Source organism: Myotis daubentonii, chromosome 13 (genome assembly GCF_963259705.1).
Source record: "Myotis daubentonii chromosome 13, mMyoDau2.1, whole genome shotgun sequence".
Lineage (NCBI taxonomy): Eukaryota > Metazoa > Chordata > Mammalia > Chiroptera > Vespertilionidae > Myotis > Myotis daubentonii.
In genome coordinates this window covers 63334051-63359286 of record NC_081852.1, presented here as the reverse complement: position 1 = coordinate 63359286, position 25236 = coordinate 63334051, and the positions used below count along the sequence as shown (strand labels likewise).

The 25236-nt window shown below is 56.2% G+C and overlaps 2 protein-coding genes across 3 annotated transcripts; both read left to right on the top strand.

The window, feature by feature from the left end:
- The first annotated feature begins 565 nt into the window (after window positions 1-565).
- Window positions 566-8460, top strand: HMX2 (H6 family homeobox 2). 2 transcript variants are annotated; one of them, XM_059661786.1, is made up of 3 exons: window positions 566-692; window positions 6456-6724; window positions 7530-8460. In XM_059661786.1, exons 2-3 carry the CDS (start codon window positions 6457-6459, stop codon window positions 8081-8083), a joined length of 822 nt encoding a protein of 273 aa, XP_059517769.1. In that variant the 5' UTR covers window positions 566-692; window position 6456; the 3' UTR covers window positions 8084-8460. The 2 variants fall into 2 exon arrangements, with proteins under 2 accessions (XP_059517769.1, XP_059517768.1); XM_059661785.1 differs by lacking the exon at window positions 566-692 and having other exon boundaries at window positions 5899-6724.
- Window positions 8461-12450: 3990 nt separating this feature from the next.
- BUB3 (BUB3 mitotic checkpoint protein) lies at window positions 12451-22695 on the top strand. The gene is made up of 8 exons (XM_059661784.1): window positions 12451-12586; window positions 13011-13205; window positions 13557-13626; window positions 15479-15630; window positions 18008-18166; window positions 19375-19552; window positions 19803-20019; window positions 22418-22695. Exons 2-8 carry the CDS (start codon window positions 13011-13013, stop codon window positions 22425-22427), a joined length of 981 nt encoding a protein of 326 aa, XP_059517767.1. The 5' UTR covers window positions 12451-12586; the 3' UTR covers window positions 22428-22695.
- Window positions 22696-25236: the final 2541 nt, after the last annotated feature.

Sequence of the window (25236 nt, the reverse complement as noted above, 5' to 3'; positions counted from 1 at the left end):
AAGTGACACGGCTTCCCAGCCAAATGGGTCCTGCGCCGCACAGACGTATACAGACAACATGCAGGCACACTCACCGCCACACACATCTAGACCTCCTGACAGACCTGCTGAGGCTCCCAGCCCGCCCCCCACGTGCGCTTAGCATCCGCCAGGCCAACCCCGTCACGCGCACCTTTCCTAGTTACTCGGGCGGCTGGGAAAATCCTACCGGGAGGACGGGGCAAGGAGCAAGGCGCTGCTCTGAGCCTGAACTCCTTCCGCAGGCCGCCTCTGCTCCCTCGCCCAAGCCACCTGGGACACACCAGCGGAGCTGCTCACAGCCCAGAGGGATCCCCGTTCTCCTACGGGCCAGGGCCTCGCTCGGAGCCGGGTCCCCACCGCGGCTCTGCGCGCCCGCGAGCGCCTCTGGGCCCTGGGAGACCGCGGAGCCAGCGCTGGAGTGTTTCTGTTGGCAACACAGATGTATTTCTTTTATTTGGTAGTAAATAGAGCACGTGTGTGCACAGCAAACAGCAGCGAGACAGATATACACGTGCCCCGCCACGGGCGCTCACTCTGAGCCAGGACGTGCCCTCGGCCCGCTCCCGGCACGGCTGCCAGAGCCGGTGGCCACTTGCGAGCCCGCAGCGCCCTCCTCTCCTCGCTCCCAGCGCGCGCTGGAGGGCACAGCTGGGGACCGAGGAGGCAGGAAGGTCGGTGGGGTTTGCTCTCTCTTCTGCGGGCGCGTGCTGGCCGCCGAGGGCCTGGGCGAGGGGCGGGAGTCGGAACAATGGGGCCCTGAGCGCTGCGGGGCCCTGGAGAGGCCTCCCGCAGCGGCTGCCTGGGCACGGGCACGCGCTCCTCTGCCGCCCCTTGGTGCGCCCTGGGCGCCCGAGCTTCCCCGAGAGGCCCAGGAGGGCCGCCGCCCGCTGCCCGCCCCGTCCGCCTGGAAGGCTCCCTGTTGCTGCGCCTCTCGCGGTGGTCACGCCCCGCGGCCCGGCGACCTGTCCTGGGGTCCGGTTCTCCTTAGCGCCCCAAACACGGACTCCGCAGCGCCGCTAGAAAAGACCTCTGTCTGCCCTAACCGGCTTGGCTCAGTGGATAGAAAAGACCTCTGTCCCTGGGTCACCCCGACGGGGTCAGAGTGCGAGACCCGTGAGCCACACAGAAATCCCCGTTTGGGTCCAAATCGCAGCCGGGCAGCCCTGGGGGCCCCGCGGGGCCGGGCTCTGCTACAAGGCCCGACCGAGGCGACCCGCACGCCCCTCCTCACCGCTCCGCGCCCGCCGCCCTGCGCCGCCCGCAGACCCTCCCGGCGCGGGGGGTGGGGGTCTGTGCACACGCCTCTGGGGGTGCGCGCGCCTGTGTGTGCGCGCCCGTGTGAGCGCGCGTCCGTCTGGGTGAGCGGGTGGATGCGACTCTTTCCCCGCCAGCAGTGAGGCGCGGGAGGCGGAAGGAAGGAAGGAACGGGCTGCACTGGCCCCGGGCGCGCCTCTCCCGCGGAAGCAGCCGAGGCTTATGCGCTGGGAAGCCACAGACTGGGGCTCCGGTCTCCGCCTCGGTTCCTCCCGCCCTCTGCCTCCAGGAGCCGGATGAGCTCATGAGGCGTCGGGGCGGTTTTCCCCGACGTGAGACGAGGATAGGCAGGCCACGCGCCTCCTCTGAGGTCCCCAGCGGTGCACAGGGCTGCACTGCCCTCCTTCGGCTGCTGCTATAGGCGATGCATCTCGGGGGTGAAACTGCCCCAAATCTGCGTGGCCCGGGTTCCCAAAGGATCCCTTCCGGTTGTGGTGGACGGACGGAAAGGAGAAAGGGGGGGTGTGTGTGGGGGGGGTGTCCAGCCGGCGAGTGGGAGCGCGCCCAGAGCGCCTGTGCCCATCACCTCGCCAGAAGCCGGAGTGTACTCACCTGGCGTGCCTCTCCCCAGCGCCAACGTCTTAAAGAAACAGAAAGAATCCCCTTTCCTCCTGCGCGCCCCCCCCCGCCCCCCGGGTGACGGAGTGCACGCATCAGATTTTCATCAAAGTTCTATTAAGTGAAACATAGGTTGTAGGGCACCCTTTGATTGAAACAGTTTAAATTTTAATTGTGTTTTTAATTTGACATATAGTTGCAGAAAGGAATGACACTGCGTCGCCAAGGGGCGGTCGATTTTCTTAATTTCTCCCAGAGGAATTGATGAGTCTATCAGGGCCACTAGATTGGAAACCCATTAAAGCTCTCTGGTTAGCCTGTTAATTGGAACTTGATGGATGGGGGGTGGGGGTGGGGTGTCGGGACTCAGCTCTCCTGATCCAATCTTCAGGACTTTCTGTTTTCCAATAAATTACAGAATTCATTTTCCAGCCGCAGATTACATAAATTGTCCACCTCTGGGCTCTCTTTTTCAAAGGGGGAGCCCCCCCCCCACAAAACCCATTGCGAGATGTCATTTGCACCAAAGAACGAACAGCAGAGGCCCTTGAATGAAAATCGAAACATAATCAACGTTTATACTTAGAAAATTTATTGAGATCATTTTCTCTGGTATTTCCTTATTTTAAAGTTTGGACGCGCCATATATCATAATCCACTGGCGTGGGGGGGGGGGTCAGACTGTGTTTAATATTTATCGAAGCTTGATTCCAAGATCAAACTTGTTTATGACTTCATCTGTCATTTCCCGGGAGCCTTCTTCCACTATTACCGGCTCAGCCAGCCCGTGGCCCCTCTGCCCGAGCGCAGAGGATCAATTTTTATTAGCCTCCTCCGCGAGGTTGCCCTGGGCCGCTGTAACACTGCGCAGCGGCATAATCTCCAGACCTAAACTTTAAGCGTCCTTTCACTCTGGGAAAGTTCGTCATTCCTCGGAACCCGTTATGCCTCATTCCTCAGGGGAGGGGGTCCACCCGGCCCCCTTCATGAAGGGGGGGGGCATGCTCCAAGGTAGCGGCTGTGAACCCCAGTGGAGCTGGGAGGGGCTCGCTCCCCAGAGACCAAGAGGGTGGGGCGCAGGGGGCGCTGAGGTGAAGGATTGCGCACGCTGGGTAGAGACCGGGTACCTGTGGGCGGTGGTTGATACTTAGGAAATTTGTTGAGATCATTACTAGATGATCCTGGAGCGGCGGGAGGGCTCCTGGGGGTGTGTTTTGCAGCTGCGCTGGGCCCCTGAGAGCGCGCCTGGGCCTCTGCGCTCTCGGCGGAGCCTGGGGGACCCGTGGATGCCCCAAGGGAGGCGGGAACAGCGTGTCTTGGCCCTCAGCGCCTGCGTGTGACTGCGGGCGGTGCACAGGGTGGGAGGCCCCCAGGGGACCAGTTGAAGGGAGCAGAGCAGAGGCCAAGGGGGTGGAGCCAGAGGTCTCTCCAGCCTCCGCCGGCCTCCCCGGCTCCACCCTGCACCCCTGTCACTTCCCTGTTTAGTGTGGAGGCGTGTGCACCTGTGTGCGTGTGCGTGTGTAAGCGGTTCTGCAAGTGTGTGCCTGCTGCTCAAAGCGGAAGCCTCTGACGCGGTGTGGGGTGTGGGTGGAGGATGTGGGGTGTGGGTGGAGGAGGCTGTGCTGGGCGGCGGGAGCGCACCTCAGGGTAGACCAGACGGTCCGCGAGTGGGCGTGGCCGCGGGGGGAGTAGGAGGCCAGAGGGCTCCTTTCGCCTTTGAAACCTGTGGGCGGCCCCTGTGTGGGGTGAGAGGTCGGGTCGCGAGGCTGGTTGTTTCCCAGGTAGAGTCCTCTGTGGCCTAGTGCCTCCCGTGCCCAGCCTTGGGGCCTGCTTCTCCCAGGCCCACCCCAAAGGCCTGGCTACCCCCCCATCCCTTGACCCCACACACAGATCCACCCCCACGTCCTGAGAGGGGAGGCTCTTCAGTTTTCTTTGCAGCCATTCCCTAAGCCCAGTGCCCAGGGCCTGGTATTCACAGCGGAACCACCTTGAACTTCAGTCCTGCTCCCTCTGCTTGGCCTGGGCACTGTTTTGAGCCTCAGTTTCCCGCCTTTACATTGGGGGCAAGGACCCGCAGCACAGGTGCGCTGTGAGGGTTAAAGTGCCAAAGGAGAGGATGCCCCGCCCCCCCTGCTCCTGGTGGCCGGGACCAGTTTCCACCTGCGCAGAGGGTTCAGCCAGCCTCTCCCCTCTCCACCTCGCTCTTCCCCAGTGCGGGGCGGCGCCCAGTGAGGGTGCCTGTGGCAGGCGGAGAGGCCGCAGGCCGGTGAGAAAGTCGGGTGCTCCTTTCCAGGACCCTCCCCTCTGCCCCCCGAGCGGGTGGGAGCGGGTGAGGTCCTGCACCGTGGCCCCGGAGCCTGCGCACTGTGGCCGAGCCGAGGAGGCCGCGCAAATTGTATTCCAGCGCCGGGTGCTTCCGGGTTAATGAGCTGACAGCGTGGTGAAAGCCGACCATTTGTAATGTGTCTCGACCCGCCGCCGAGCCCCGAAGAGGTTAATGCGGTGACGGAGGCCGGCACCTGCCCCTCGCCGGCCTCCTGGGCTGTGGCGCACAGCCCTGGCCTCCCCGCCCCCTCGCCGGCCCGCGCCCCGGCTGCGAAGCCGGCTCCTAATCAATTAGCCCATTAACGAGCCCTCCGAGGAGTGGAGGAGCGAGAGGGCCTGCCACCGGCCGGCTGCAGCCGCTACCGCCCCGCTGCTAATGATACCATGAGCACTCGACTCCCAGACGCGGGCGCGGCGGGAACTGCACCGTCATGGCGCAGTTCTGGACACGGACACGGGTGGGCACTGATCCAGAGCCTCCTGTCACCCTGGGCTGCATTTGGAGACCTCGGTGCAGAGCTTCCGGGGTCGGTCTTTTGCTGGATCGGTCAGAGGCGAGGCCGCAGACCCGGGAGGTGGGGTTGCCTGAGCATCTGGGGGCCTCGCCTCACCTTCGAAGCTTCTGCAGACAACTGCGCTCCCAGGCCGCCTCTGCCTCAGCCCGGCTCGGCCTAGATCTGGGAGCAGCTGACCTGGGGATTAAAGAGGCGAGAGCCAGGGCTCAGGGGCTGTGAGGAGCCAGGTGATGGAGTGCCTACCGTGTGCCCGGGGAGGAGTGGGGCGCTTTGGCCTCCCAGGGCTTCCTCGAGGGAGGCATGGCTTCCCCCAGTTAAGAAGAGGAGACAGAGGCTCAGGAAGTTTAAGAGTCCTGTTCAAAATCGCCCAGGCCAGATGTGAAGCGACTTTGCCCAATTCTAACACCACGTCCCTGCCCGCCCCTCTCCTTCCCTGGAGCCAAGCGCTTGTTTCTGCAGCAGTTCCGCCTTCTCCTATATTTGCCAAAGAGGGGGAGGAAACAACCATAGCAAAATGGACCAGGATGGGTGTGGCCCAGTCAGCAAAGGTCTGCAGAGCTCCTACTGTGCACTCCCGGTGTTTCTAGCAGAGCTCCTACTGTGCACTCCCGGTGTTTCTAGCAGAGCTACTACTGTGCACTCCAGGTGCTTCTAGGACAGCTCCTACTGTGCGCTCCAGGCGCTTCCGAGGGCATTTCCATTCCTACTTGAGGTGATTCCCGAAAGAAGAGGGCAAGGGCGCTAAAGAGAAGTTCATTTAACGTCTGAGGCAAGGAATCTCTGGTTGGGACTGGATTGTCCGAGTTCTCGCAGCGCCAACTGCCGACAGCGGTGGGGGGACTGGATCCAGGAACCCTTGAAACTAGACCTAGGGCTCCGCCCCTGCCAGGCCCCACCGACCTTGAGGATCCTGCAGTGCCCGGGGGGCCTGGGACAGGGGTGGGGTCTCCTCCTGGCTTCCCAGCTGAGCTCCGGGGAGCAGCCTCAGCTCCAAGGCGCATGCTCCGCCCCCTCCCCCCTCTCGCCCGAGGGGCTCGCGGGTCTGGGGGCTCCCAGCCCTGCTCGCTCGCGGACGAGGAGAGGTGGGAGGCTGGGGGAGGGTCGTGGAACAGCCCGTGCTGGCTCTTCAGGGAGTGCGGACCGGTCGCCTGCGAGAGGAGTCGGGCCACGCCCGCCCGGACTTCTGCGCAGTCCCTGCCCCTCGAGGAAGCGCGGCCCGCGCGGTTCCAGCCGGGCGGAGGCCGGGAACCTGGGCTGGAAGCGATGCTGCGCTGGGGCCCCGCTGCCCCGGGTTGGACACCGCCGATGCCCGCCCGCCTGTCGGCGCGCTACAGGGAGCACGGGCGCCGCTGGCCCGGCCTCGGCTTTTTGAAAATTTCCGGGGCCGCTCCGCGGCGCTGCGATTGGCCGCGTCCCGGTAACCTCTATGCAAATGAGGCCGCGCCGCCGCCGCGCCGCCGGGGACCGGGGAGCCGGCGGGCAGAGCAGGGGCGTCCGCGCTGGGGCCGGGCGGGCGCACCCAGAGCCCGGCGGGCAGGGACCCCGGCGCAGCCGTCCGGAGCCCGCGCGTCCCCCGCGCGGCGGGGTCGTCTCGCCAGCCTCGCCGCCCCCTCCCCCTGCCTCCCTCCCCGCCCCTCCCCCCGCCTGCCTTCCCGCACCACCTTCCCCTCCGACCGTCTCTAAAGGGAGTTGTTGGTTTCCTCCGATTTCTTATGAACCCAGGATGGGCAGCAAGGAAGATGCGGGCAAGAGGTGTCCGGCGGCCGGCGGCGTCTCCAGCTTCACCATTCAGTCCATCCTGGGCGGGGGCCCCTCCGAGGCACCGCGGGAGCCCGCCGGCTGGCCCGCCAGGAAGCGCAGCCTGTCCGTGTCCTCGGAGGAGGAGGAGCCGGACGACGGCTGGAAGGCGCCCGCCTGCTGCTGCCCCGACCCGCACGGCCCCCAGGAGCCCGGCCCCCAGCACCACCCCCCCATCCCCTTCCCTTGCCTGGGTAAGGACCGCGGCCGCCCCGCCGGCCGCCAGCGAGCTCTCGGGGAGGGAAACGGTGCTCTCGCGTCGGGCCCCGCTGGCCAGAGCCGTGGCCGCCGGGGTCCCGGGTCCGAGGGCAGGAGGCGCGCGCGGGGTACTGCCCCGGGGCCCCGGGGTCTGAGGAGGAGACCGGGGCACAGACCGTGCGCGGTGTGGTCGCGGGAGGGCTGGGTTGCGGGAGAGGGAGCCGCAGCGGGCAGGGCGCCGAGCCGCGCGCACTGCTCTGCCCTCAATAGCCCCAAGCGCGTCGGACACTTTGCCAGCACGAGGTCTGAGCGCGCGTCCGCGGCCCGCTCCTCTCCCGCGGTCTCTGTCCCTCCCTCTCCGCCCTGCCGAGACCAGGAGCCCCGCGAGATGATTGACAAGGGCGCCTTTCAGGGACGCTTCCTTCTCCCGGCAGCTGACGGGGGAGCCCCGCTAGTCCTCGGCGTGATTTCCGAACAAATGGCCTGTGAAATGGTGCCGCCCCATAAAGCTCGGGGAGCCCTTCGGGCCGCGTTCTTCCCAGGCAAACCTGCCTTTAAGAACGGCGCTCACGCTCCCGCCCGCCCGCCTCCCCGCGTCGCAGCTCCTCTCTCGGAGCGGGGCGCGCAGGGACCCCGGGCTGGCCGCAGCTGGGTCTCTCCCGGCGCTTTTCAAGGGCCGGGGCGCCCGGCTGTGGGCGCCAGCGAGAGGGAGGGGCTGGGACGAGGCTGCGTCCGGGCCAGCGCCGGGGGGTGTCTGACTTTCCCATCCCCAAGGTCTCCTTGTCTGTTCTCCCTCCCCAGGTGCCCCCAAGGGCAGCGGCGGCGCGGGGCCGGCGAGCTCGCCACACCTGCCTTTCCTTTCTCCTTCGCACCCGGACTTTAAGGAAGAGAAGGAGAGGCTCCTGCCCGCGGGCTCGCCTTCGCCGGGCCCTGAGCGGCCGCGGGACAGCGGCGCCGAGCGGCCGGCGGGCGCCGCCAAGAAGAAGACGCGCACGGTCTTCTCGCGCAGCCAGGTGTACCAGCTCGAGTCCACCTTCGACATGAAGCGCTACCTGAGCAGCTCGGAGCGTGCCTGCCTGGCCTCCAGCCTGCAGCTCACCGAGACGCAGGTCAAGACTTGGTTCCAGAACCGGCGCAACAAGTGGAAGCGGCAGCTCTCGGCCGAGCTGGAGGCGGCCAACATGGCCCACGCGTCGGCGCAGACTCTGGTGGGGCTGCCGCTGGTGTTCCGGGACAGCTCGCTGCTGCGCGTGCCCGTGCCGCGCTCGCTCGCCTTCCCCGCGCCGCTCTACTACCCCGGCGGCAACCTCTCGGCCTTGCCGCTCTACAACCTCTACAACAAGCTCGACTACTGACCGCGCGCCCCGCGCCCCCGCCGCCCCCGGCCCCCGGCCCCCAGCCGCGCGCGAGCCTGGCGCGCGCCGCCCGCTCCCAGGGCTGCTCCCCGGCTCCGGAGCAGGCGGCGTGTTGCCAGAAATATTAAGAAATACACCGTGTGTATTCATTCTCTCGTATTTATGGCCTCGCCCTCCTCTTTCGTGGTGACTGTTTTGGGGTCTTATCGGCACGCCTCAGGCCAGACCTGCCTTCTGCCCCAAACCAACCAGGATGCTCCGGACACCCAGGTGGCAGGGGTGTCTGGACTCCTGGGGTGGCGGGCAAGGGAGTTCCGGCCAAACCGGCGTTGATCGGTAGGAAAAGCCAACCAAACAAACAGGAAAACACCACCAACACCGGCACCCTGCTCCCCTCCACACGTCTGCATACATGTTCCTGCACACGCAGCCCGCACGCCAGCCCCTGGGGCTTCGGACAATGATCTCAACGCCTCTTTTTCGTTTCCCTCGTCCCGAGGATGGGTGGGGCGAAAGGGTGAGGTTTCAGATCTGTAAATATTTTTAAAGAAAAAGAATAAACCATTTTAAGCATCCTTGCTAGCTGTAGTGCGTGCCTGGCGCGCTATCACGTGGAAGGGTTTCTCGCTTTGTGGTGGCGGGGCTTGGGGGGGAGGGTATTAGAAGGCGGACTCGCCCCGCGTGGAGGGAGGGGTTGGGATTAGCGGTTAAAGGTCGAGACACTGGCGGCACGTGAGCTGGATGGCACCCCGTTCCACTCCCGAATCCAATTCGGAACCCGCGCGGAGAGGGACACAGGCCGGGAGGCGGGCGGGTACCGGAGAGAGCGCCTTCCCAGCCCCCGGCCGCCCGGTGAGCCATCGGCCTGAGCTCCTCTCCAGGGCGCAGGCAGTGGGGGCGGCGCTGCTGGGACCTGGTAAGGAGCCCCTTGGCCCGCTCCCAGCTGGCGACAGGCCTGCAGCCGAGCCCAGTTCCCGGGCGGGTGGCGCAGCTGTGCGTTCGGTGGGGCGCTGGGCGCGGGCGCGGGGGAGTGGCGCTTCGGCGGAGGAGGGCTCTGTGGCTGGACTCCCGGGGAGAAGCCGCGGGGGACCGGCGGGGGTGGGGGGGGCGAAGGCTCCTCTCCCGCGCAGTTTGTTGGTGGTGGTGTTTGCATTTATGCGACTGAATAACGGGTGGCGGGCCAGTGCATGGCTGCCCGCGTGGAATGAAAGCCGGGCGAGGCCTGGGCGCCCGCGGACGTCCGGTCCCAGCACCTGCAGTTCGCGCCAGCGGGGAGGGCGCGGCGCGGGGGGTACAGCGCGGGGCGGCATGCAAATCCCAAGTCTCCCAGGACAGATCCAGCACCTGTTCCTCGTAAACGTCGGAAGAGGAAGCCTGAGTTTAGGGGTGGCCGGTGGTTCGGTGTCACGTGAGAGGAGCGCCAGCTCCAGAGACTCCTGCCTCCGACGGGGTGGGGGTGGGAGGGTTGGGGGGACCCCTTAGCGGGTGCAAAGGCGCCGGGAGTTGGGTCTCTTCTCAAGAAGGGCAGCATGCGCGTGTGCGCTGTGCAAGTCCACGGAACACCTGCACCCCGCCCCCCGTGACCCGCCACAGTCTGACTCTTGTCCAGGCTGAGGCCCTATTTTTTCTTCTCACGTGAGATTTCATAAAAACCACGATTTATTTCGAGGTGACACCGGAAGGATGGTACCACGATCACTTCTGCCACCCCAAGTCCGTTCAGTTCATGTATTTCATTTCAATTGAGTCCAATTCAACATATAGTTACTGGGCCCTACTACTTGCTGAGAACTGTGCTAAGTATGGGATATTTGGAGAGAGAAGGTGGCACTGGATCCATTTCCTTCTGATTTATTTGGTACATGTTTTTATTTACTGATTGATTTGAGAGAGGGAGGGAGAAGGAGGGAGAGGGAGGGAGGAGAGAGAGAGAAGGAGAGAGGGAGGGAGAGAGAGGGAGGGAGAGAGGGGGAGAAAGGGAAGGAGAGAGACAGAGGGAGGAAGGGAGAGAGGGAGGGAGGGAGAGACATGGATTTGTTGTTCCACTTCCTGATGCGTTCATTGGTTGATGCTTGAGTGTGCCCTGACCAGAGATTGAACCGGGGTCTCTGGTGCGTGAGGAGGATGCTCTCACAGCGGAGCTGCCGGCCAGGCTGGCACACCGATTTTATTCCAAGGACCTTCTCTCTTCCCCGATGGCCCTTTCAATTCTTCCTTTCCTCTGAAGTTGCTATTTGAATATTTGATGCAGAAACACCCAAATGGCTTTCAAGGCGCTACTTGCATAGGAATATCCCATCCATACCACTGTCTGCACGCCAACACCTTGTTTTTCTCGAGATGATGGTTTTAAAAGTGTTGGGTCGCTGTATCCTCCTTGGGTTTCTCTTACAGGAAGTGGTTTCCTCTGGCCCCGGTACTCACTGAATGGCAAAACCTCGCCCTTGGGATTTTAGGGCTGAGACCCCTTTACAGTTTGTCATGTAGTGGGCATCCACTCTTTTACCAGTCGGGAAGTCAGCAGACAACGGGGCCCAACAGTGCCATCAGCTTCTAGGAATTCCTCTCTCTTACAGGCATTACCACACACACACACACACACACACACACACACACACACCCCTTTGCATTTGGATTTAAAATGTTCAAGACTCCATCTTGGCCAGGTTTCCTATCTCATGACCATCAATTCATTTGAATAATCAGCCAAATCATCCGCCTCCTTTCAGGGTCTAAACTGGATTTAAAAGATTGACGTTTCTTAAAACTCAAATGGAGTCTGGTTGCAACTGCATGCCCAGAGGGACCTGAATCATACACCAGTGGATAATGAAATACACTTAGATTTTATTAGTGGATAATTCATGCTCAGAATCTCGAAGCACTAATATAATTAAATAAGCAATGGGGAGAAGGAACTAAATAAAATTATTTGGGCATAAAATTATTTAGCTAAAGTTAGAGTGGAGGCGAGGCACTGTATTTTAAAACTCTTAACCTAGCCATTAACTTGTTGAAAGAGGAAAGAGAGAGAGAGCCCAGTGTGAGGCCTGGTGAGGAGGGAGGGCAAGAATCTGACCTTTTAGCAGAGGCATTACCACACAGTGGGGAGAAGAGTGGTGGTGTGTGCATTTATTGTGTCAAGAATCCGAAAAAGATGTGCACCCGCGTTAGCGTGAATGCATAAAGACCAATCTTCTCCCCTCTATTCAATGCACCTTAGAAGTAATGCACTTTAACCTCAACAATTTCCTCTCACTTTATACTAAGTTACATAATAACACAAGGTTTTTTTTTTTTTTTCACAAAAGGCAGTGAAAAAGAGGTTCTAGCATGGATTACCTTGAAAAATTTCAGTGTTTTTGATGTTTAAGAGTAACGGAGTCACAGCATTCTAGTTACAAATTAGGCATTGCTTTTCTTTCATGGAGACCAAATTATTTCTTATTACAGAGGCAACCTTCTTGGTTATTCTATTTGTGGAGGATTCTAGAAACTGAAAATGGAGCAAACTGAGCTCAAAATTCTGGGGAGCTGGGGAGTTGTTGGGGTGGGGAGGTGGATAGGGAGGAGCTTGTAGCTGGCATTTTAAGACCCTATTTTAACATATGTCTAAAAGAAGCTTTTGAACTTTAACACATTGCAAATTATTTGATCGCCAGTCTGTCCACCCGGCTGGACCGGGAGTTCCTCCAGTGCAAGGACTGGTCTGATTAATGCATCTTCCCAGCCGCTCACCAGGCCTGGCACACAGTAGGCACTCAAATGTTTGTGGAAAGATGCAATAGAGAGATAAAGCATAATATAAATATGTATGAGTTTCTATTAGGTCAATTGGAAATGAGAGACCCTGGTTCATAGGTGGAAACTCCAGGACAATGAGAAAAAAACTCAGGGCAAAATAATGCAATTCATTAAATATTTCCTTCTCTATTCCAATTTTTGGTTACCTTCATGAGTATATGTATGTCCAGTGAAAGGGAGAATAACTTAGTTTTATAGAAATATTGACCAAAATGGGGTTCTTGTGTCTTCAAAAATTAACTCAGATGGGGAGGGAGCTACGCTTTGAACCCCAAAGAGCATCTTTCCCTCCTACTCAGTATTTAAGGACTGGAAGGACGTCGGTCCTAGGGAGACTACATCTCCCAGCGTGCCGCACACGGGTCCGAGAAGGCGTAAACCCAGTCTTGGCGCGATGCTCTTTGGGAGTTGTAGTTTTCACTCGGTCAGCACTAGCCGGGGGTGCCTCAGCTCAGTGGCACTGCGAGACCACGTGATCGGAAAAGCCAGTTTGCCTTTGAGCCGGAAGAGGATGACTGTGTTGACCGACGCCCGAGCGGACCAATCGTCTGCCTAGACTGAGACGTTGGCGTTTGAAATCAGCCAATGGCAGGCGAACACTGGAGCTTCCTCCCCGCCCACCTAGCCCAGCCCGCGAGAGCTCGGAGCGCGGCGAGGCGGCGGGAGTGGCGGCCCAGTTGATTCTGCGGGGAAGTCAAGGTAGCGGGCCGGGCGGCGGGGCGCACCAGCGGGCTCCCCGGGCGCGGGGCTGGCGGGGCCGTCCGCAGGGAGCCCGCTTCGCTTCCACCCCTTTCCTTTCATTTTAGGAGCTTTTAGCCCCAGGGGGAGGGGCCGAGGTGCGGAGCCCGCGGCGGGGGAGGGCGCGGGGGCCCCGCGGGGCTGGAGTCGGGGTGCGGAGGAGCGGGCCGGGGACGGGCGGCGGGGGTCGGGGAGTCCGACCGTGGGCGGGGTGGGTGGGGGAGGGGGAGTCCGTGCGCGGTGGGCGCGCGCTCTGCGCAGGCGCGGGGGGGACCCCCGTCCCCGAGGTTCTCCGGGTCCTTTTCCTGCGCGGTCCCCCGAGCCCGGCCCGCCCCGCCCCCGTGCGCGTCCCCGGCCCGGGCCTCTGACCGCCGCCTGTTCCTAGATGACCGGCTCTAACGAGTTCAAGCTGAACCAGCCGCCCGAGGACGGCATCTCGTCGGTGAAGTTCAGCCCCAACACGTCGCAGTTCCTGCTGGTGTCGTCCTGGGACACGTCGGTGCGGCTCTACGACGTGCCGGCCAACTCGCTGCGGCTCAAGTACCAGCACTCGGGCGCCGTCCTGGACTGCGCCTTCTACGTACGTGTCCGCCCCCGCCGCCGGGGGTCCCTGGGCTGTTCCCCGACGCCTGCCTCGGCGGGGGGACGTGCAGACGTTGGGAACCCCCCCCCCCCACAAAGGTGGAGTGAGCAGCCCCGGCCCGGGACCGTCGTGTTGGACCCGTGCCACCCGACGTGCAGGAGGGGCGGTTGCTGCTGACCCGACCGCAATGTCCGGGCGCTTCGGGGCTTGCTTTTGTGAGCTCTGCGTTTTGCTGAGAGTTAAGGCCCCCGGACGTCACCCTGAGCACAAACTGAGCAGCTGGCTGGGATTTGCAAACCGTCTCTAAAGCTCTGTTCGTTTTAAATGACCCGAAACTTTATTTTCTAGGACCCAACACATGCCTGGAGCGGGGGATTAGATAATCAGTTGAAAATGCATGACCTGAACACTGATCAAGGTAAGCCGGCCTCCCTCAGGTCAGTGTGTGTGCTGCTGGTGTGCTGGGGCGCAGGTGCTTCCGGGGAGAGGGGTGTGGGACTGCCTGATGCTCCGTGGGTTAGGTACCGGCACAGGTGCTTACCGTTAGGACTTTCTGTTCAAATGATTGGACCAGTAAGTTACTGATCACGACACTGTGTGTGTGTGTTTCCTCAGTGAGGCCCACCCCCATCCCCACCCCCATCCCCACCTCCACCTCCACCCCCACCTCCATCCCCATCCCCCATCCCCACCTCCATCCCCTTCCCCCTCCCCCTCCCCCTCCCCGTCCCTGATCCCAGCCCCACCCCTACTCCCACTGCTTACAGGAGGGCACCTAGGTCTTTGCCTTCGACCTGGTCCTCAGAGGTGGGCTGGCAGCTTCCAGGATGGACTGATGTTTCAGTTCTCCTTTCAGAGGCCAGTTTAATGTAGATGGAGGGAGGGTAGGTTTTAAAAAGTCTAATGTTCTGAAATAAAACAGCCACCTTGTCCAGGGACTGTTAATCCTACTCGCCTCGTTACTTAGCAGAGAACGGGCTTCAGTTGCATTTATTGACTGACAACAGGCTGGCACGTTATCTCTTAGTTAATTGTCGCGTAGGGGCCAGGTCGCAAGTGACTTACCCACATGTTTAGGGTGAGTTTGGTGCGGAGCAGAGAGTGGTGGAGCCAAGTGCAGGGAGCTCTCAGGCAGAGCTGATTATCTTTGCTTTTTGGGGTTTGGTGTGTACGCATGCGTTAGACAAAGATGTATTGGAAGGAGACGCACGCCACAGATGTGACTAGAGGAGTGGTTGGGCAGTGGAAGGATGGGTAGAGGAGGGGCACAATATTTTGTCAAAAAAAGTAACCCAGTTAGAAGAGGCCTTTGCAGGAAAGCCCCTTGGCATGGTCTCTGGCAGACGCATGCGTGGTTTTGCTTGCCAGCAGCTTATTCCACAGAGGAAGTTAGTTTGCAGGCTTAGGTCCTGTTTGTTCAAAAGCAGGAAAGAACACTGAAAAGCAAACTTAAAAACATTTTCGATGCTGGAGACCATCATTAAGGGAATTAGCTGTTTATTTTCCAAAGTTCATTGCCCGACTTGAGCTGTTTTCTTTTTTAAATGATATATATTTTTAAACAAGCAGCTTTCCTGTTTGAGGATCAAGACCACTTACTGTTCTTTATTGTATCCTGAGCATTTGGCATAGATGCCGGCACCTAGTAGACTTTCAGTAGATGCTAATTGGATGAATGAATGAGATAGTGAAGAGTTGAAATTGAAAGGAAAGAAATTATATTGGAAATTTGACCCATCGTGCAAACCAAGTGAATTAATCATAAGATTCCATGCTTTCTTCATCTCCAGGTCTCAGATCATCTGTTGCCACTTTAGTAAGTTTTTTATAAGCATTGGCTTAATTTGATGAGTTTTATTCAGGTCCAGAAGACAAGTTACCTGCTCATGTCTTTATTCAGCATGCATTTCTTGAGCACCTACCATATATCAGAATTAGATGCAGTCATAACTACAGAGTTAAACAAGGTCCCCTACTTAAAGAAATCCAGAATCAAGTGAGGACAATGAGATGTGCTGTCATTTTAACGCAATCTGAAGTTCCAGTGAGCTTCTGAGACGCACCATGCCAGGGGGTCAAACTGCTGTAAGGCGAGCAGGGGCGTGGCGTGGCGGCTCTTCCTGGCCCCGGGGAGCCCTCCTTTCTGTGTGCAGTTACTCCCTTAGCGTGGGTGGAAGTGGGTTCCTTACAGCAGACGAGTGCTTCCCTCTGCTCACTTGAATCGGTGTAGCAGGCGTCGTTAACTAGGTGTGTGTTGTGTTTTCCTGTAGAAAACCTCGTCGGGACTCATGATGCCCCTATCAGATGTGTTGAATACTGCCCAGAAGTCAATGTGATGGTTACTGGGAGCTGGGATCAGACCGTGAAGTTGTGGGACCCCAGGACTCCTTGCAATGCTGGCACCTTCTCTCAGCCTGAAAAGGTAGGCTCTTCATGCTCATGGCAGCAGTTATGGCCCTGGCGACTTGGTACAGGAGAGATGAATATTGACACAGAGGTTGAGGCTGCACGGTTTATTTTATAAACCCAAATACATAGAAGTGTTTTCATGCAAAGGAAAATTTATTTTGTTTATCTTTTTTCTGTCTGCTGTCCTGTTTGTCTTGGAGAACAGTAGCCTGAGTGACAAATGTCGGGTGTGCTAGTGCCTCCTACCCCAGGCCTGAGGTTTCAGAGGAGGCGGGCACAAAGCCGGCTCAGGCCACAGCGGGGCGGGTGGGAGCATCACTCATTCGCTCAGGACTGAGGCTGCATTGGCGTTTACTGTTAGCATTTCAAATGTGGTGAGAGCCGGGGCTTCTGTCCCTGGCTTTTACCAGTTATTTATTTTTAATACTGACAGGCGTGGTTGGAAGGCTCTACTGAACCAAGCTGCTTAAAACTGAGTCTCTGTGTCTTATTCTAACCTTTGATCTGGACAATCTGTACAGTGCGCGTGGAATCGCGCATTCTCGCTGCATTCTCATCAGACGTGACCAGGCGGTAGTTAATTTTAGAGATGGATTGTTTGAGCAGTTCAGAGGTATCCTTCACGGGGTCTATTTCCTCCGTGTAAACAGCCTCGGCTCCCGGTAGCCGTGGTTATATACTGGAGTGCATCCAAAGAGCCATTAGTTTTGTCACTTCAGAGTCGAATCTACAACCTGGCAAGACCTTTGTTCAGAATGAAATAATTGCATTGTTTCTAGTTTTGATATATGGTTGCATGTAACATGTTAAGAGCTGTGATAAATTGCTGACAGAATATCATGTAATGGACAGCCACACTGAATCAAGCTGCTTATTGGTTCAGCGAGGTTCATTATGTCAGTTTTTTTTAATACTTCCTTTGATAGATGTGTAGACCTCGTCAGTAGCCTGACAGTGGCTTCACGTGATTGATGATCGGTGGGGATAGAAAGCACTGAGACTCCCGTGTCACCTGTATAAAGATTGTCCCATTAGAAATTGATTTCTTTCTGGGTTCTGTGTTTTTTAAGTTTGGTGTTTTATGTGACTTAGGTTAATTTCTATTTTCTACAAACATCTTGTTTTCTGAATAAACTATGGTTTATTTAAGTATGTCTATATTTAAGTATGTCTATATTAAATCTGTTTTGAATCTTTTTAATTCCTTATTTTTTCCCTTGGTCAAAATAGTTGTTGAATTTTAAGGCCAGATTGTGGTGATATTGGGTTGTTGCATTGTTAATCCTAACTTGTTTTTTTTTTTTGACTGTTGGTATGTAGTTAACCTATTAATGATGATTAACCATGTGGCTTAATGTGTTAAAGGGATGTCTTACCATGATACAGGCCTTACCATTTTTTATAATGATTCTTCAGGTGTTAAAATATTACATCAGGTTAGAGTTGCTAAAAAATAAATTTAGAGCTGCTCATTAACAGGGAGAAATAATCAGAGGAACAATTTGTATTTGAAGTCTAGATTAGAAAAAGATTTAGATCAGAAAAATACATTTTGCCACCATTTTCAAGAATTTGCTGTCTTGATTTCCGAATACATATTTGAAAGTAACACTTTTAAATGCTCGCGTATATTTATTATTTATTACAAAGGAATTTTTGTGGAAGTTTTTTTAATATTGAAAAGTGGCATTATGAGGGAAGAATACTTTGATGGGAGAAAATGCTTTTTAAATTTTTCCTAAAGATGAACTCTGTCTTGCGTGTTCGTTCTGATGTCCGGGCACAAGGATTTGCTTTGTCATGTGCCCGACCCCTGTTCTTCCCTTTCAGTTTTAGTTCATGTGCCACCAAAGCAGCCAATGAAGGCGCTCCGCCCTCTCCCTGGACAGGCCTGTTCTGTAGTTGGACAGCTGGGAAGTCGAGGTCCGAAGTCTTGTTCCAGAGGTGGTCACAGAAAAGCAACTTGAAAATGATGGTCTGAAAGGCCAGAGCCCCTGGAAAGGCGTCTTGAGTTGTTTTTTGCTTTATTGTCTCCTTCCTGAGTATTTTTATACTTTGATCTTGTCACTAAATGAAACAGGTTGGAAAGGTTGTTTAAAAATTTAATTTGTTTTAGGAATGAGAATTCCTCAAAAGTGTTTTTGGAACTAGAGTGTACATCATACAATACTTGGTTAAGTATTAAGAATATCTTGGGGTTATTATTTTGTATGGATTAGTTGGTTTGTGTATCTACAGTATTTAAAATGGTATTTAAAATTTGGTACCTGTGTGTGGGAACCTGATGAGCTAACTTTTTTATGGTTTTAGGATTGGTGGGTTTTATTTTGGGGCAAAGTGTCATTTTTAGGCAAGTAGATGAGCTTTACAAGTTTTGGTCTTCCCTGAAGGTGTACACCCTCTCGGTCTCTGGAGACAGGCTGATCGTGGGCACGGCGGGCCGCAGGGTGCTGGTGTGGGACCTGCGCAACATGGGCTACGTGCAGCAGCGCCGCGAGTCCAGCCTCAAGTACCAGACGCGCTGTATCCGGGCCTTTCCCAACAAGCAGGTGCTGGCCTCGCCCCTCGCCCCTCGCCCCTCGCCCCTCGCCCAGGTGTTGGGATTTGTAAATAATAGGTTCTTCTCTAATGATTTGCTCGCTGGCTTTTAAAAACTTTGTCCTTTCTTTGGAGTAGAGATTTAGAAATTGTTAGGTATGTTTTTGCCATCCTTTGTTAAAAGGGAGTGTGTTGACCCAGTTTTAGAGATGACCTTGATGTTCAGGGAGGCCGAGTAATTCGCCAGCAGTCTGATAGAATCTTCTGATTTCTTGCTGATCCTGGTTCAGGAGGCTGGACAGACACAGTAATCAAGGAGAGCCTTATTTCAGTTTACACGCCAGTGAATTCAAACTTGAATCTGGAAATTAAGGGCTATGGGATTTGCTGTTCTCTCTCTCTTTTGTAATGGAGTTCTTCAGCGAGTGTAGCAGCGGAACTGGGAGTTTTAGACGCACGCCCCTTCTAACCCTGACTCCATGTACGGGGTCAGCCTTTCCTCACCTGCTAATGAGCTTGCCCTGTGCAGTGTGAGCCCCTCTCCCTGCAGGCCCTCGGGAGTGGAGGCGTGGTCAGTGGCCGGGCGTCTGCAGGAGGAAGTGTCACTACAAACAGCCCGTCCGGGAGTCCTCGTGTCCTTAGCGGCTGTGGGGCTGAGGCAGTGATGTCAGCGAGTCTCTGCTCCTCTAGCTGGAAGGCGAGGGCCTCAAACGGGGGCCACATTTTTTCCTCCAAAATACTGTCAATTTCCATTGAAAACAAGGAATTGCAGTTACTTCAAACTTAGAGATTTAACTACATGAGTAAAATATGCTTGCATTTTAAATATTTTTACGTCATATCTAAAGTTTTGTCAGCGCATTTCTCCAGTTTATACTGGAAGTTTAACTGAAAGTAAGATTTGACTGATTTTGTCTCCATAAGTAGTTTTTCAATAGGAAATCTTTTTTATACCTTGAAGAATCAAATAGCTTTTATATTTTTTTGTCTTTTACTTTGACATAAAAAACAAGTGATGGTAGTCTTATTTTTTTTAATAAAACCAAGTCTTAGTGTTGTGAAATTTTGGAGTAGTTGTAACTCTTAGTCCAGCTCCAGCACTTGGTTACCACCTGGCCATCGTTTCTGAAGTCACCTGTCTCGGTGGGGGGATGTGGGTGTGGGGGCCGGGGCCTGCGCGTGGACTCACCATCTCGGCTTCTCTGGCTCCCTTGGGCAGGGCTATGTGTTGAGCTCTATCGAAGGCCGCGTGGCGGTGGAGTACTTGGACCCAAGCCCTGAGGTGCAGAAGAAGAAGTATGCCTTCAAGTGCCACCGGCTGAAAGAGAACAACATTGAGCACATCTACCCGGTCAATGCCATTTCCTTCCACAACATCCACAACACATTTGCCACAGGTGAAGTCCGCCTGCTGACCTGTCGGCAGCCCAGGGAGCGGGCGCTCGCGGGGACCACTAGAGGTTGATGCGCAGCAGAGCTTTTAAAGGGTCGTGCTTGCCTTTGACATTGAGAGGGAGCCAATCCGGCACCGTGCTTCTTGGGGAAAGCGTTCTCTGTGTGATCTTAAAAAGAACCATTTGTGACCATAATGGTTATTTCTGTACCTGCTTTTAAGGATCATTTTGACTTTTCCAAAATTATTTGCAGGTGGTTCTGATGGATTTGTAAATATTTGGGATCCGTTTAACAAAAAGCGACTGTGCCAGTTCCATCGGTACCCCACCAGCATCGCGTCCCTGGCCTTCAGCAACGATGGCACGACGCTGGCAATAGCATCATCGTATATGTATGAAATGGACGACACGGAGCATCCCGAAGACGGTATCTTCATTCGCCAAGTGACAGATGCAGAAACAAAACCCAAGTGAGTACGCTTCACCTGTGTTTGAGCCTTTGCTTGCATTCAGCCCAGGGCTTATTAATTTTTCTAAATTCATGAATAGCGTTGTTGATGCCTGCTTGATAGTGCAGCGACTGTGGGGTGGGAGTTGATTTTATCTTGTTCTCCCAAGCTTTCAATATCCGTGGGTTGATAGACGTCTGATGGATAAAATTGTGCCTGGTTGTTCTGTAGGGAAGAATGTCAAACCCTCGTTCTTCTTGAATAGGCCCTGTTATTGGAGTCTCGGGGGTTATTACTAGCTCATTGCTTGAAAATTAAGTTGAGGAATTCAAGAATAATTTATTGAAGCAAATTCTATGTAAGATATTTAAACGTGAACTGTCCAGAGCTTTCCCCTCCACAGAGGTTGTCTCTGTGATGTTTACACAGAGTGAATGGCCTCAGGTGATTGGAGACAGAGTGAGGTGGCCCTGCCTGGGACAGCACAGTCCCTTCGTGCTGACATGTCGTCCATCTCCTTGGCCCTTGGTTGACAGAGGAGCCATTCACCGTGGGGTGCCAACAGGGCAGCGCTTTCCTTAATGACCTGCACAGGCTCAGGGCAGCTGATGCCGAGGCCTTTGTAACCCGTGAACCACCTCCCGGGTCCCGTCCTGTTCCGTGTCCCTTGGCACCAGGCCCTGCAGGAAGTCCTTGGGCATGTGCTCAGGCTCCCTCTCTTCCCGAATGGAGATGGTCTAGCACAGGGGTGGGCAAACTTTTTGACTCGAGGGCCACAATGGGCTCTTAAACTGGACCGGAGGGCCGGAACAAAAGCAGGGATGGAGTGTTTGTGTGAACTAATATAAATTCAAAGTAAACATCATTACATAAAAGGGTACGGTCTTTTTTTTCAATAGTTTTATTCATTTCAAACGGGCCGGACCCGGCCCGCGGGCCGTAGTTTGCCCACGGCTGGTCTAGCACCTCGCTCCCTTGCTGTCAGGTTGAGTCTCTGCGAGGGGCAGAGTATGAATACTGACCATCATTGTACTTGTACGGACTTGACTGGAGAGAGGCTTGCAGGTGACGTCTGTGGTAAAGGCTGTGCTTGCATTTGCGCGCTCTCTGCCCCCCCTCACCCCCACCCCCACCCCCCATCTCTCATCTCGTCTCTCGTCCTGGTCGGCCATTCTGATCTCATGCTGTTCTTTTTTGAACTTGTAGGCCACCATGTACTTGACAAGATTTCATTTACTTAAGTGCCATGTTGATGATGATAAAACAGTTCCTACTCTCTAATGGTGGATTTATTACTATTAACAAAGAAACCGGAGAAAACATTAATTTTAATATTATAGGAACCTACAAATAAGGGATAAGAGGTTTTTATTGATTTTGTTTGTAAACAAACACTTTTCTTAAGTGCATGAGATGGCTTGGTGGTTTGCTGTGTTAAAGGTATTCGGGCAAACGAAATTGGAGGCAGTGACTGCGCTTTTGAGAGTCAGTCTGACCTTGCTGGTTTTGTTTCCGTGTGGCAGTAAATGTGTGTAAAGAAATATAGGTAATAAAATCCCTTTGCATTTTCTTCTGGGCCTTAAATGCTAGAGGAAAGGCGGCTCTTCGGCCATTTTTTTCTGCTGCTGGTTACAGTTGCTCATTCTCAAGCTGCTCAGACTGCCTCATGAGGAGGTTAATCTACAATTAAACAGTATTTCCTCCTGGCCGTCCATTATCTTCTGAAGCAGATGGTTCATCATTTCCTGGGCTGTTAAACAAAGCGAGGTTAAGGTTAGACTCTGGGGAATCAGCTAGTTTTCAATCTTATTAGGGTGCAGGAGGAAAACTAATAAGAAAACCTCCTAACATCATTTTGTGACTGTAAACAATTATTTATTAGCAAACAATTGATCCCAGAAGGGCGAATTGTTTGAGTCAGTAATGAGCTGAGAAAAGACAGAGCATATCTGTGTATTTGGAAAAATAATTGTAACGTAATTGCAGTACATTTAGACAGGCATCTATTTGGACCTGTTTCTATCTCTAAATGAGTTTTGGGAAACATTAATGAGGTTTACATATTTTTCTGACATTTATATAGTTCTCATGTCCATTTCAGTTGCCCAGCCGCTGGTGATTACGGTTAAAAAGAAAAAATGATAGTGAGAACGCGATTCATTTCAGTGCGATGCCTGCAGCAGGGCACGCACGCGGCGGCCTGTTCTCGGGGCTTCCAGGGCCTGTGGGGCGGATGCTGGTTTGCTCATACGCAGAGGGAGGTTCTGAAAGGGCCTGGGCCTTCACTGAATGTGTTTGGTCCGTGATGTGTGTAAGGCATGGTTCTGATGCAGAGAAGGTCTCATTTTGTCTTTAGTGTTTCAGTGAGAACTCAGTGTGCGTCTGAACCTGCCTTTTGAACCGTATTTTCTCATTGCAGGTCCACCTAACCGTCTGCGCAAGTGGCTTCCCTGCGGAAAGCTTGGCTTTCCTCCCCGGGGCGCACTGCAGTGTGGGCCCCCTCTCCCCCACCCAGGGGTGTGCTCTGTCCGACGCTGCTCGCCTGCCCTCGGGCCTGGGCGGGGAGTCTCGTCCCGGGCAGTGGTCGGTCGGAAGGACCGTCTCTCCACAGGCCCCGGCGCGTCTCCTGAGCAGCGTGAGCTCTTTTTATCAGATCACCCGCCCCTGTCCCGCTGTCTAATAAAGCCGAGACGCAGACCCCGTGCTGGATGGTGGTAAATGTGGGTGGGTGATGTGAGTGACTGGTAACGGCAGAGCTCCTGCATCGGGCCTGGTGGGCAGACATGGTGCCTCGGCCACGCTCCTCCCTCCGTGCTGCTGGAGGCGGGCCTGGGAAGGCGCTGTCCTGGGGTCCTGGCTCCCTCGCGCCCTCTCGCTGGATCAGCGGGCCCCTGAGCCAGTGGCAGCCCTGCAGGGTGGCACAGCCGCTGCGGGACCACGGGCGCCCTTCACAGGCCTCTCTGGGAGGTGCTGGTGCGCGGAGCTCACGCTGCTCGGATCCCACCCCGTGACAGGCCGTCTGGGATCCGTCACCGCTGCGTCACCGCAAAGCCCCGGGATGTAAGCGATGTCACGGCCGTGGGTCTGCAGTGTGACGACGAGCCTCTCAGATCATGGCCACTGGCCGAGGACCAAGCACGAATGAAATGGCCGAGAATGCCTGCAGGTGGAGGCGGTGGCCGAAGGAGAGCAGTGGGGCCTGCTTTCCGGGGGTGGGGCCCCTGTCCTCCTGTCTCGAAGCCAGTGTGTCTCCTGAGTTGTCCCTGCCTCCCTGCCGGCCTCGTCACAGCTCCTCCCAGGTGGTCCCCAGATGGCCCACATGTCACATTGGCTTCCTCTTCCCGATTTTCCTTCTCTATTTTTAAGTGTCACTTGGGTTTATCTGTTTTACTGCAATCCCACCCCCGAGTGCGGCCGCCTCCAGTCTCCACCCTAGACCCTCCATCTTCCCGGCAGTGACCGAGGGTGAGATGTGAAATACACCTGAACTCTGGTCCGGAGCAGAGGCCCACAGACACCCAGTGGAGGAGCCCGACAGCGTCGCTGCCTCTGGCCGGGGGTCGTGTCTCTGCGTTTCCTCCCTTTTTAAAGGACTGTTGGTTACGGCCTCCTGCACTGACTATACCAAACGCCTTGCCGCCTCTGGTTTGAACAGACTGTTCCCCACCACACAGGACTGCAGGCACCTGCTCTTTCTGTCGCTGAGCCTGGGACCCCGGTGTCCCCACTGCCCGCAGCAGCCCTTCCATCACTGCTAGGAAGGGGCGCTGCTCCGTGGCCCCTGCTGCCTGTCGGGTGCTCCCCGGGGGCGGCACTGGCCTTCCCCGGGAGTTCTGGCAGGAGGGGGTTCGACCTGGGCAGCAGCTGGTTCTGCGCTCTCTGTAGACACGGAGGATGTCAGCAGGTCCTGTGCTGGGGATCCAGGCCTGTTAGGACCGGAGCCCCCCTGCCGGGGCCCTGCCTGCAGCCCTGCCTCCGCCATCGGCTTGGTGCTTGGTGTTTGCTGAGTGTTTGCTCTGCACCTGTGTTCAGGGGAAGAGTGTCCTGGTCAGATGAGGACAGGCTCCTCCCTCGTGGGGGACCCCGTGCAGTAGCCTGCTGGGAGCTTGGGGACTCCAGCACGGAAGTGCTTGTGGCTGCTTAACCCCGCGTCCTGTGACCCTGAACCTCCACTCAGTCCCATTGCCAACCCCCCCCCCCCCACTTCATTTTCCTTTTTACCAACCACTGGGCGGCCCTCTGAGGGTCCGCTGTTGGCGTCACTGTTGCTCAGACGCAGGTGAGCCCTGCCAGGAGCGGTAAGACCCCTCCCCGCCCTCCCCATCCTGGCTGCAGCTGCAGGGACGGTGCCTCCTCCAGGCGCTGGAGCTCTGCTGTTGCCTATGGCCGCCACGCACAGTCAGAGCGCCACCTTACACACAGGCATCCTGCTCCCACGTCACGTGGAAACGCTGGGCGAAGATGTGGAGATGCGTATTTCTGATGGTGGTGTAGGGTGCAGCCCTGAGGCTTTATGACGTTTACCCTGCGGGGTGGAGGGGGTCGCCCTAGGTGCACTTAGAGGTAGTGGTGACTGGTCACCCCCTAGAGCACCTGAAGCCTGGATGCCAGCGATCCTGTGACGGTTACGGGGAGCCACTGACGTGGACTTCAAGGGTCACGTGGGCAGGTCCCTCAGACCGGTTTGTAAGCTGCCGCTCACAGGCGGGCTGCTCGGAGAGGCAGCAGGTGCCCGCTTGCCTGTGGTTACTGCGCTCCTGAGAGCAGGGGCCTGGCTAGTGGATGGGGTTTATTTTTATTTTTTTAATCCTCACCTGAGGGTATTTTTCCATTGATTTTTAGAGAGAGTGGAAGAGAGAGAGAGACATTGATGTGAGAGAAACACGTTGCTTGGTTGCCTCCTGCACGAGCCCTGACCAGGACCCTGACTAGGGAGGAGCCTGCAACCAACTACATGCCCTTGACCGGGGTCGAACCTGGAACTTGTCTGCAGGCTGTTGCTCTATCCACTGAGCCAGTCCGCCAGGGCAGTGTATAGGCTTTTAGGAAGCTTGGGCGATACAGAAGGATCCTGCTTTATGCACTTAAGGCGTGGGAAAATTCTCCCACAATTTATTTTTTGCCTTTATTTATTTTAGAGAGAGAGAGAGAGAGACATGGTATGTTGTCCCACCTATTTACGTGTTCATTGGATGAAGTACTTCCTCCCACTGGGCCTCCATCTGGGTCAGGGCGTGT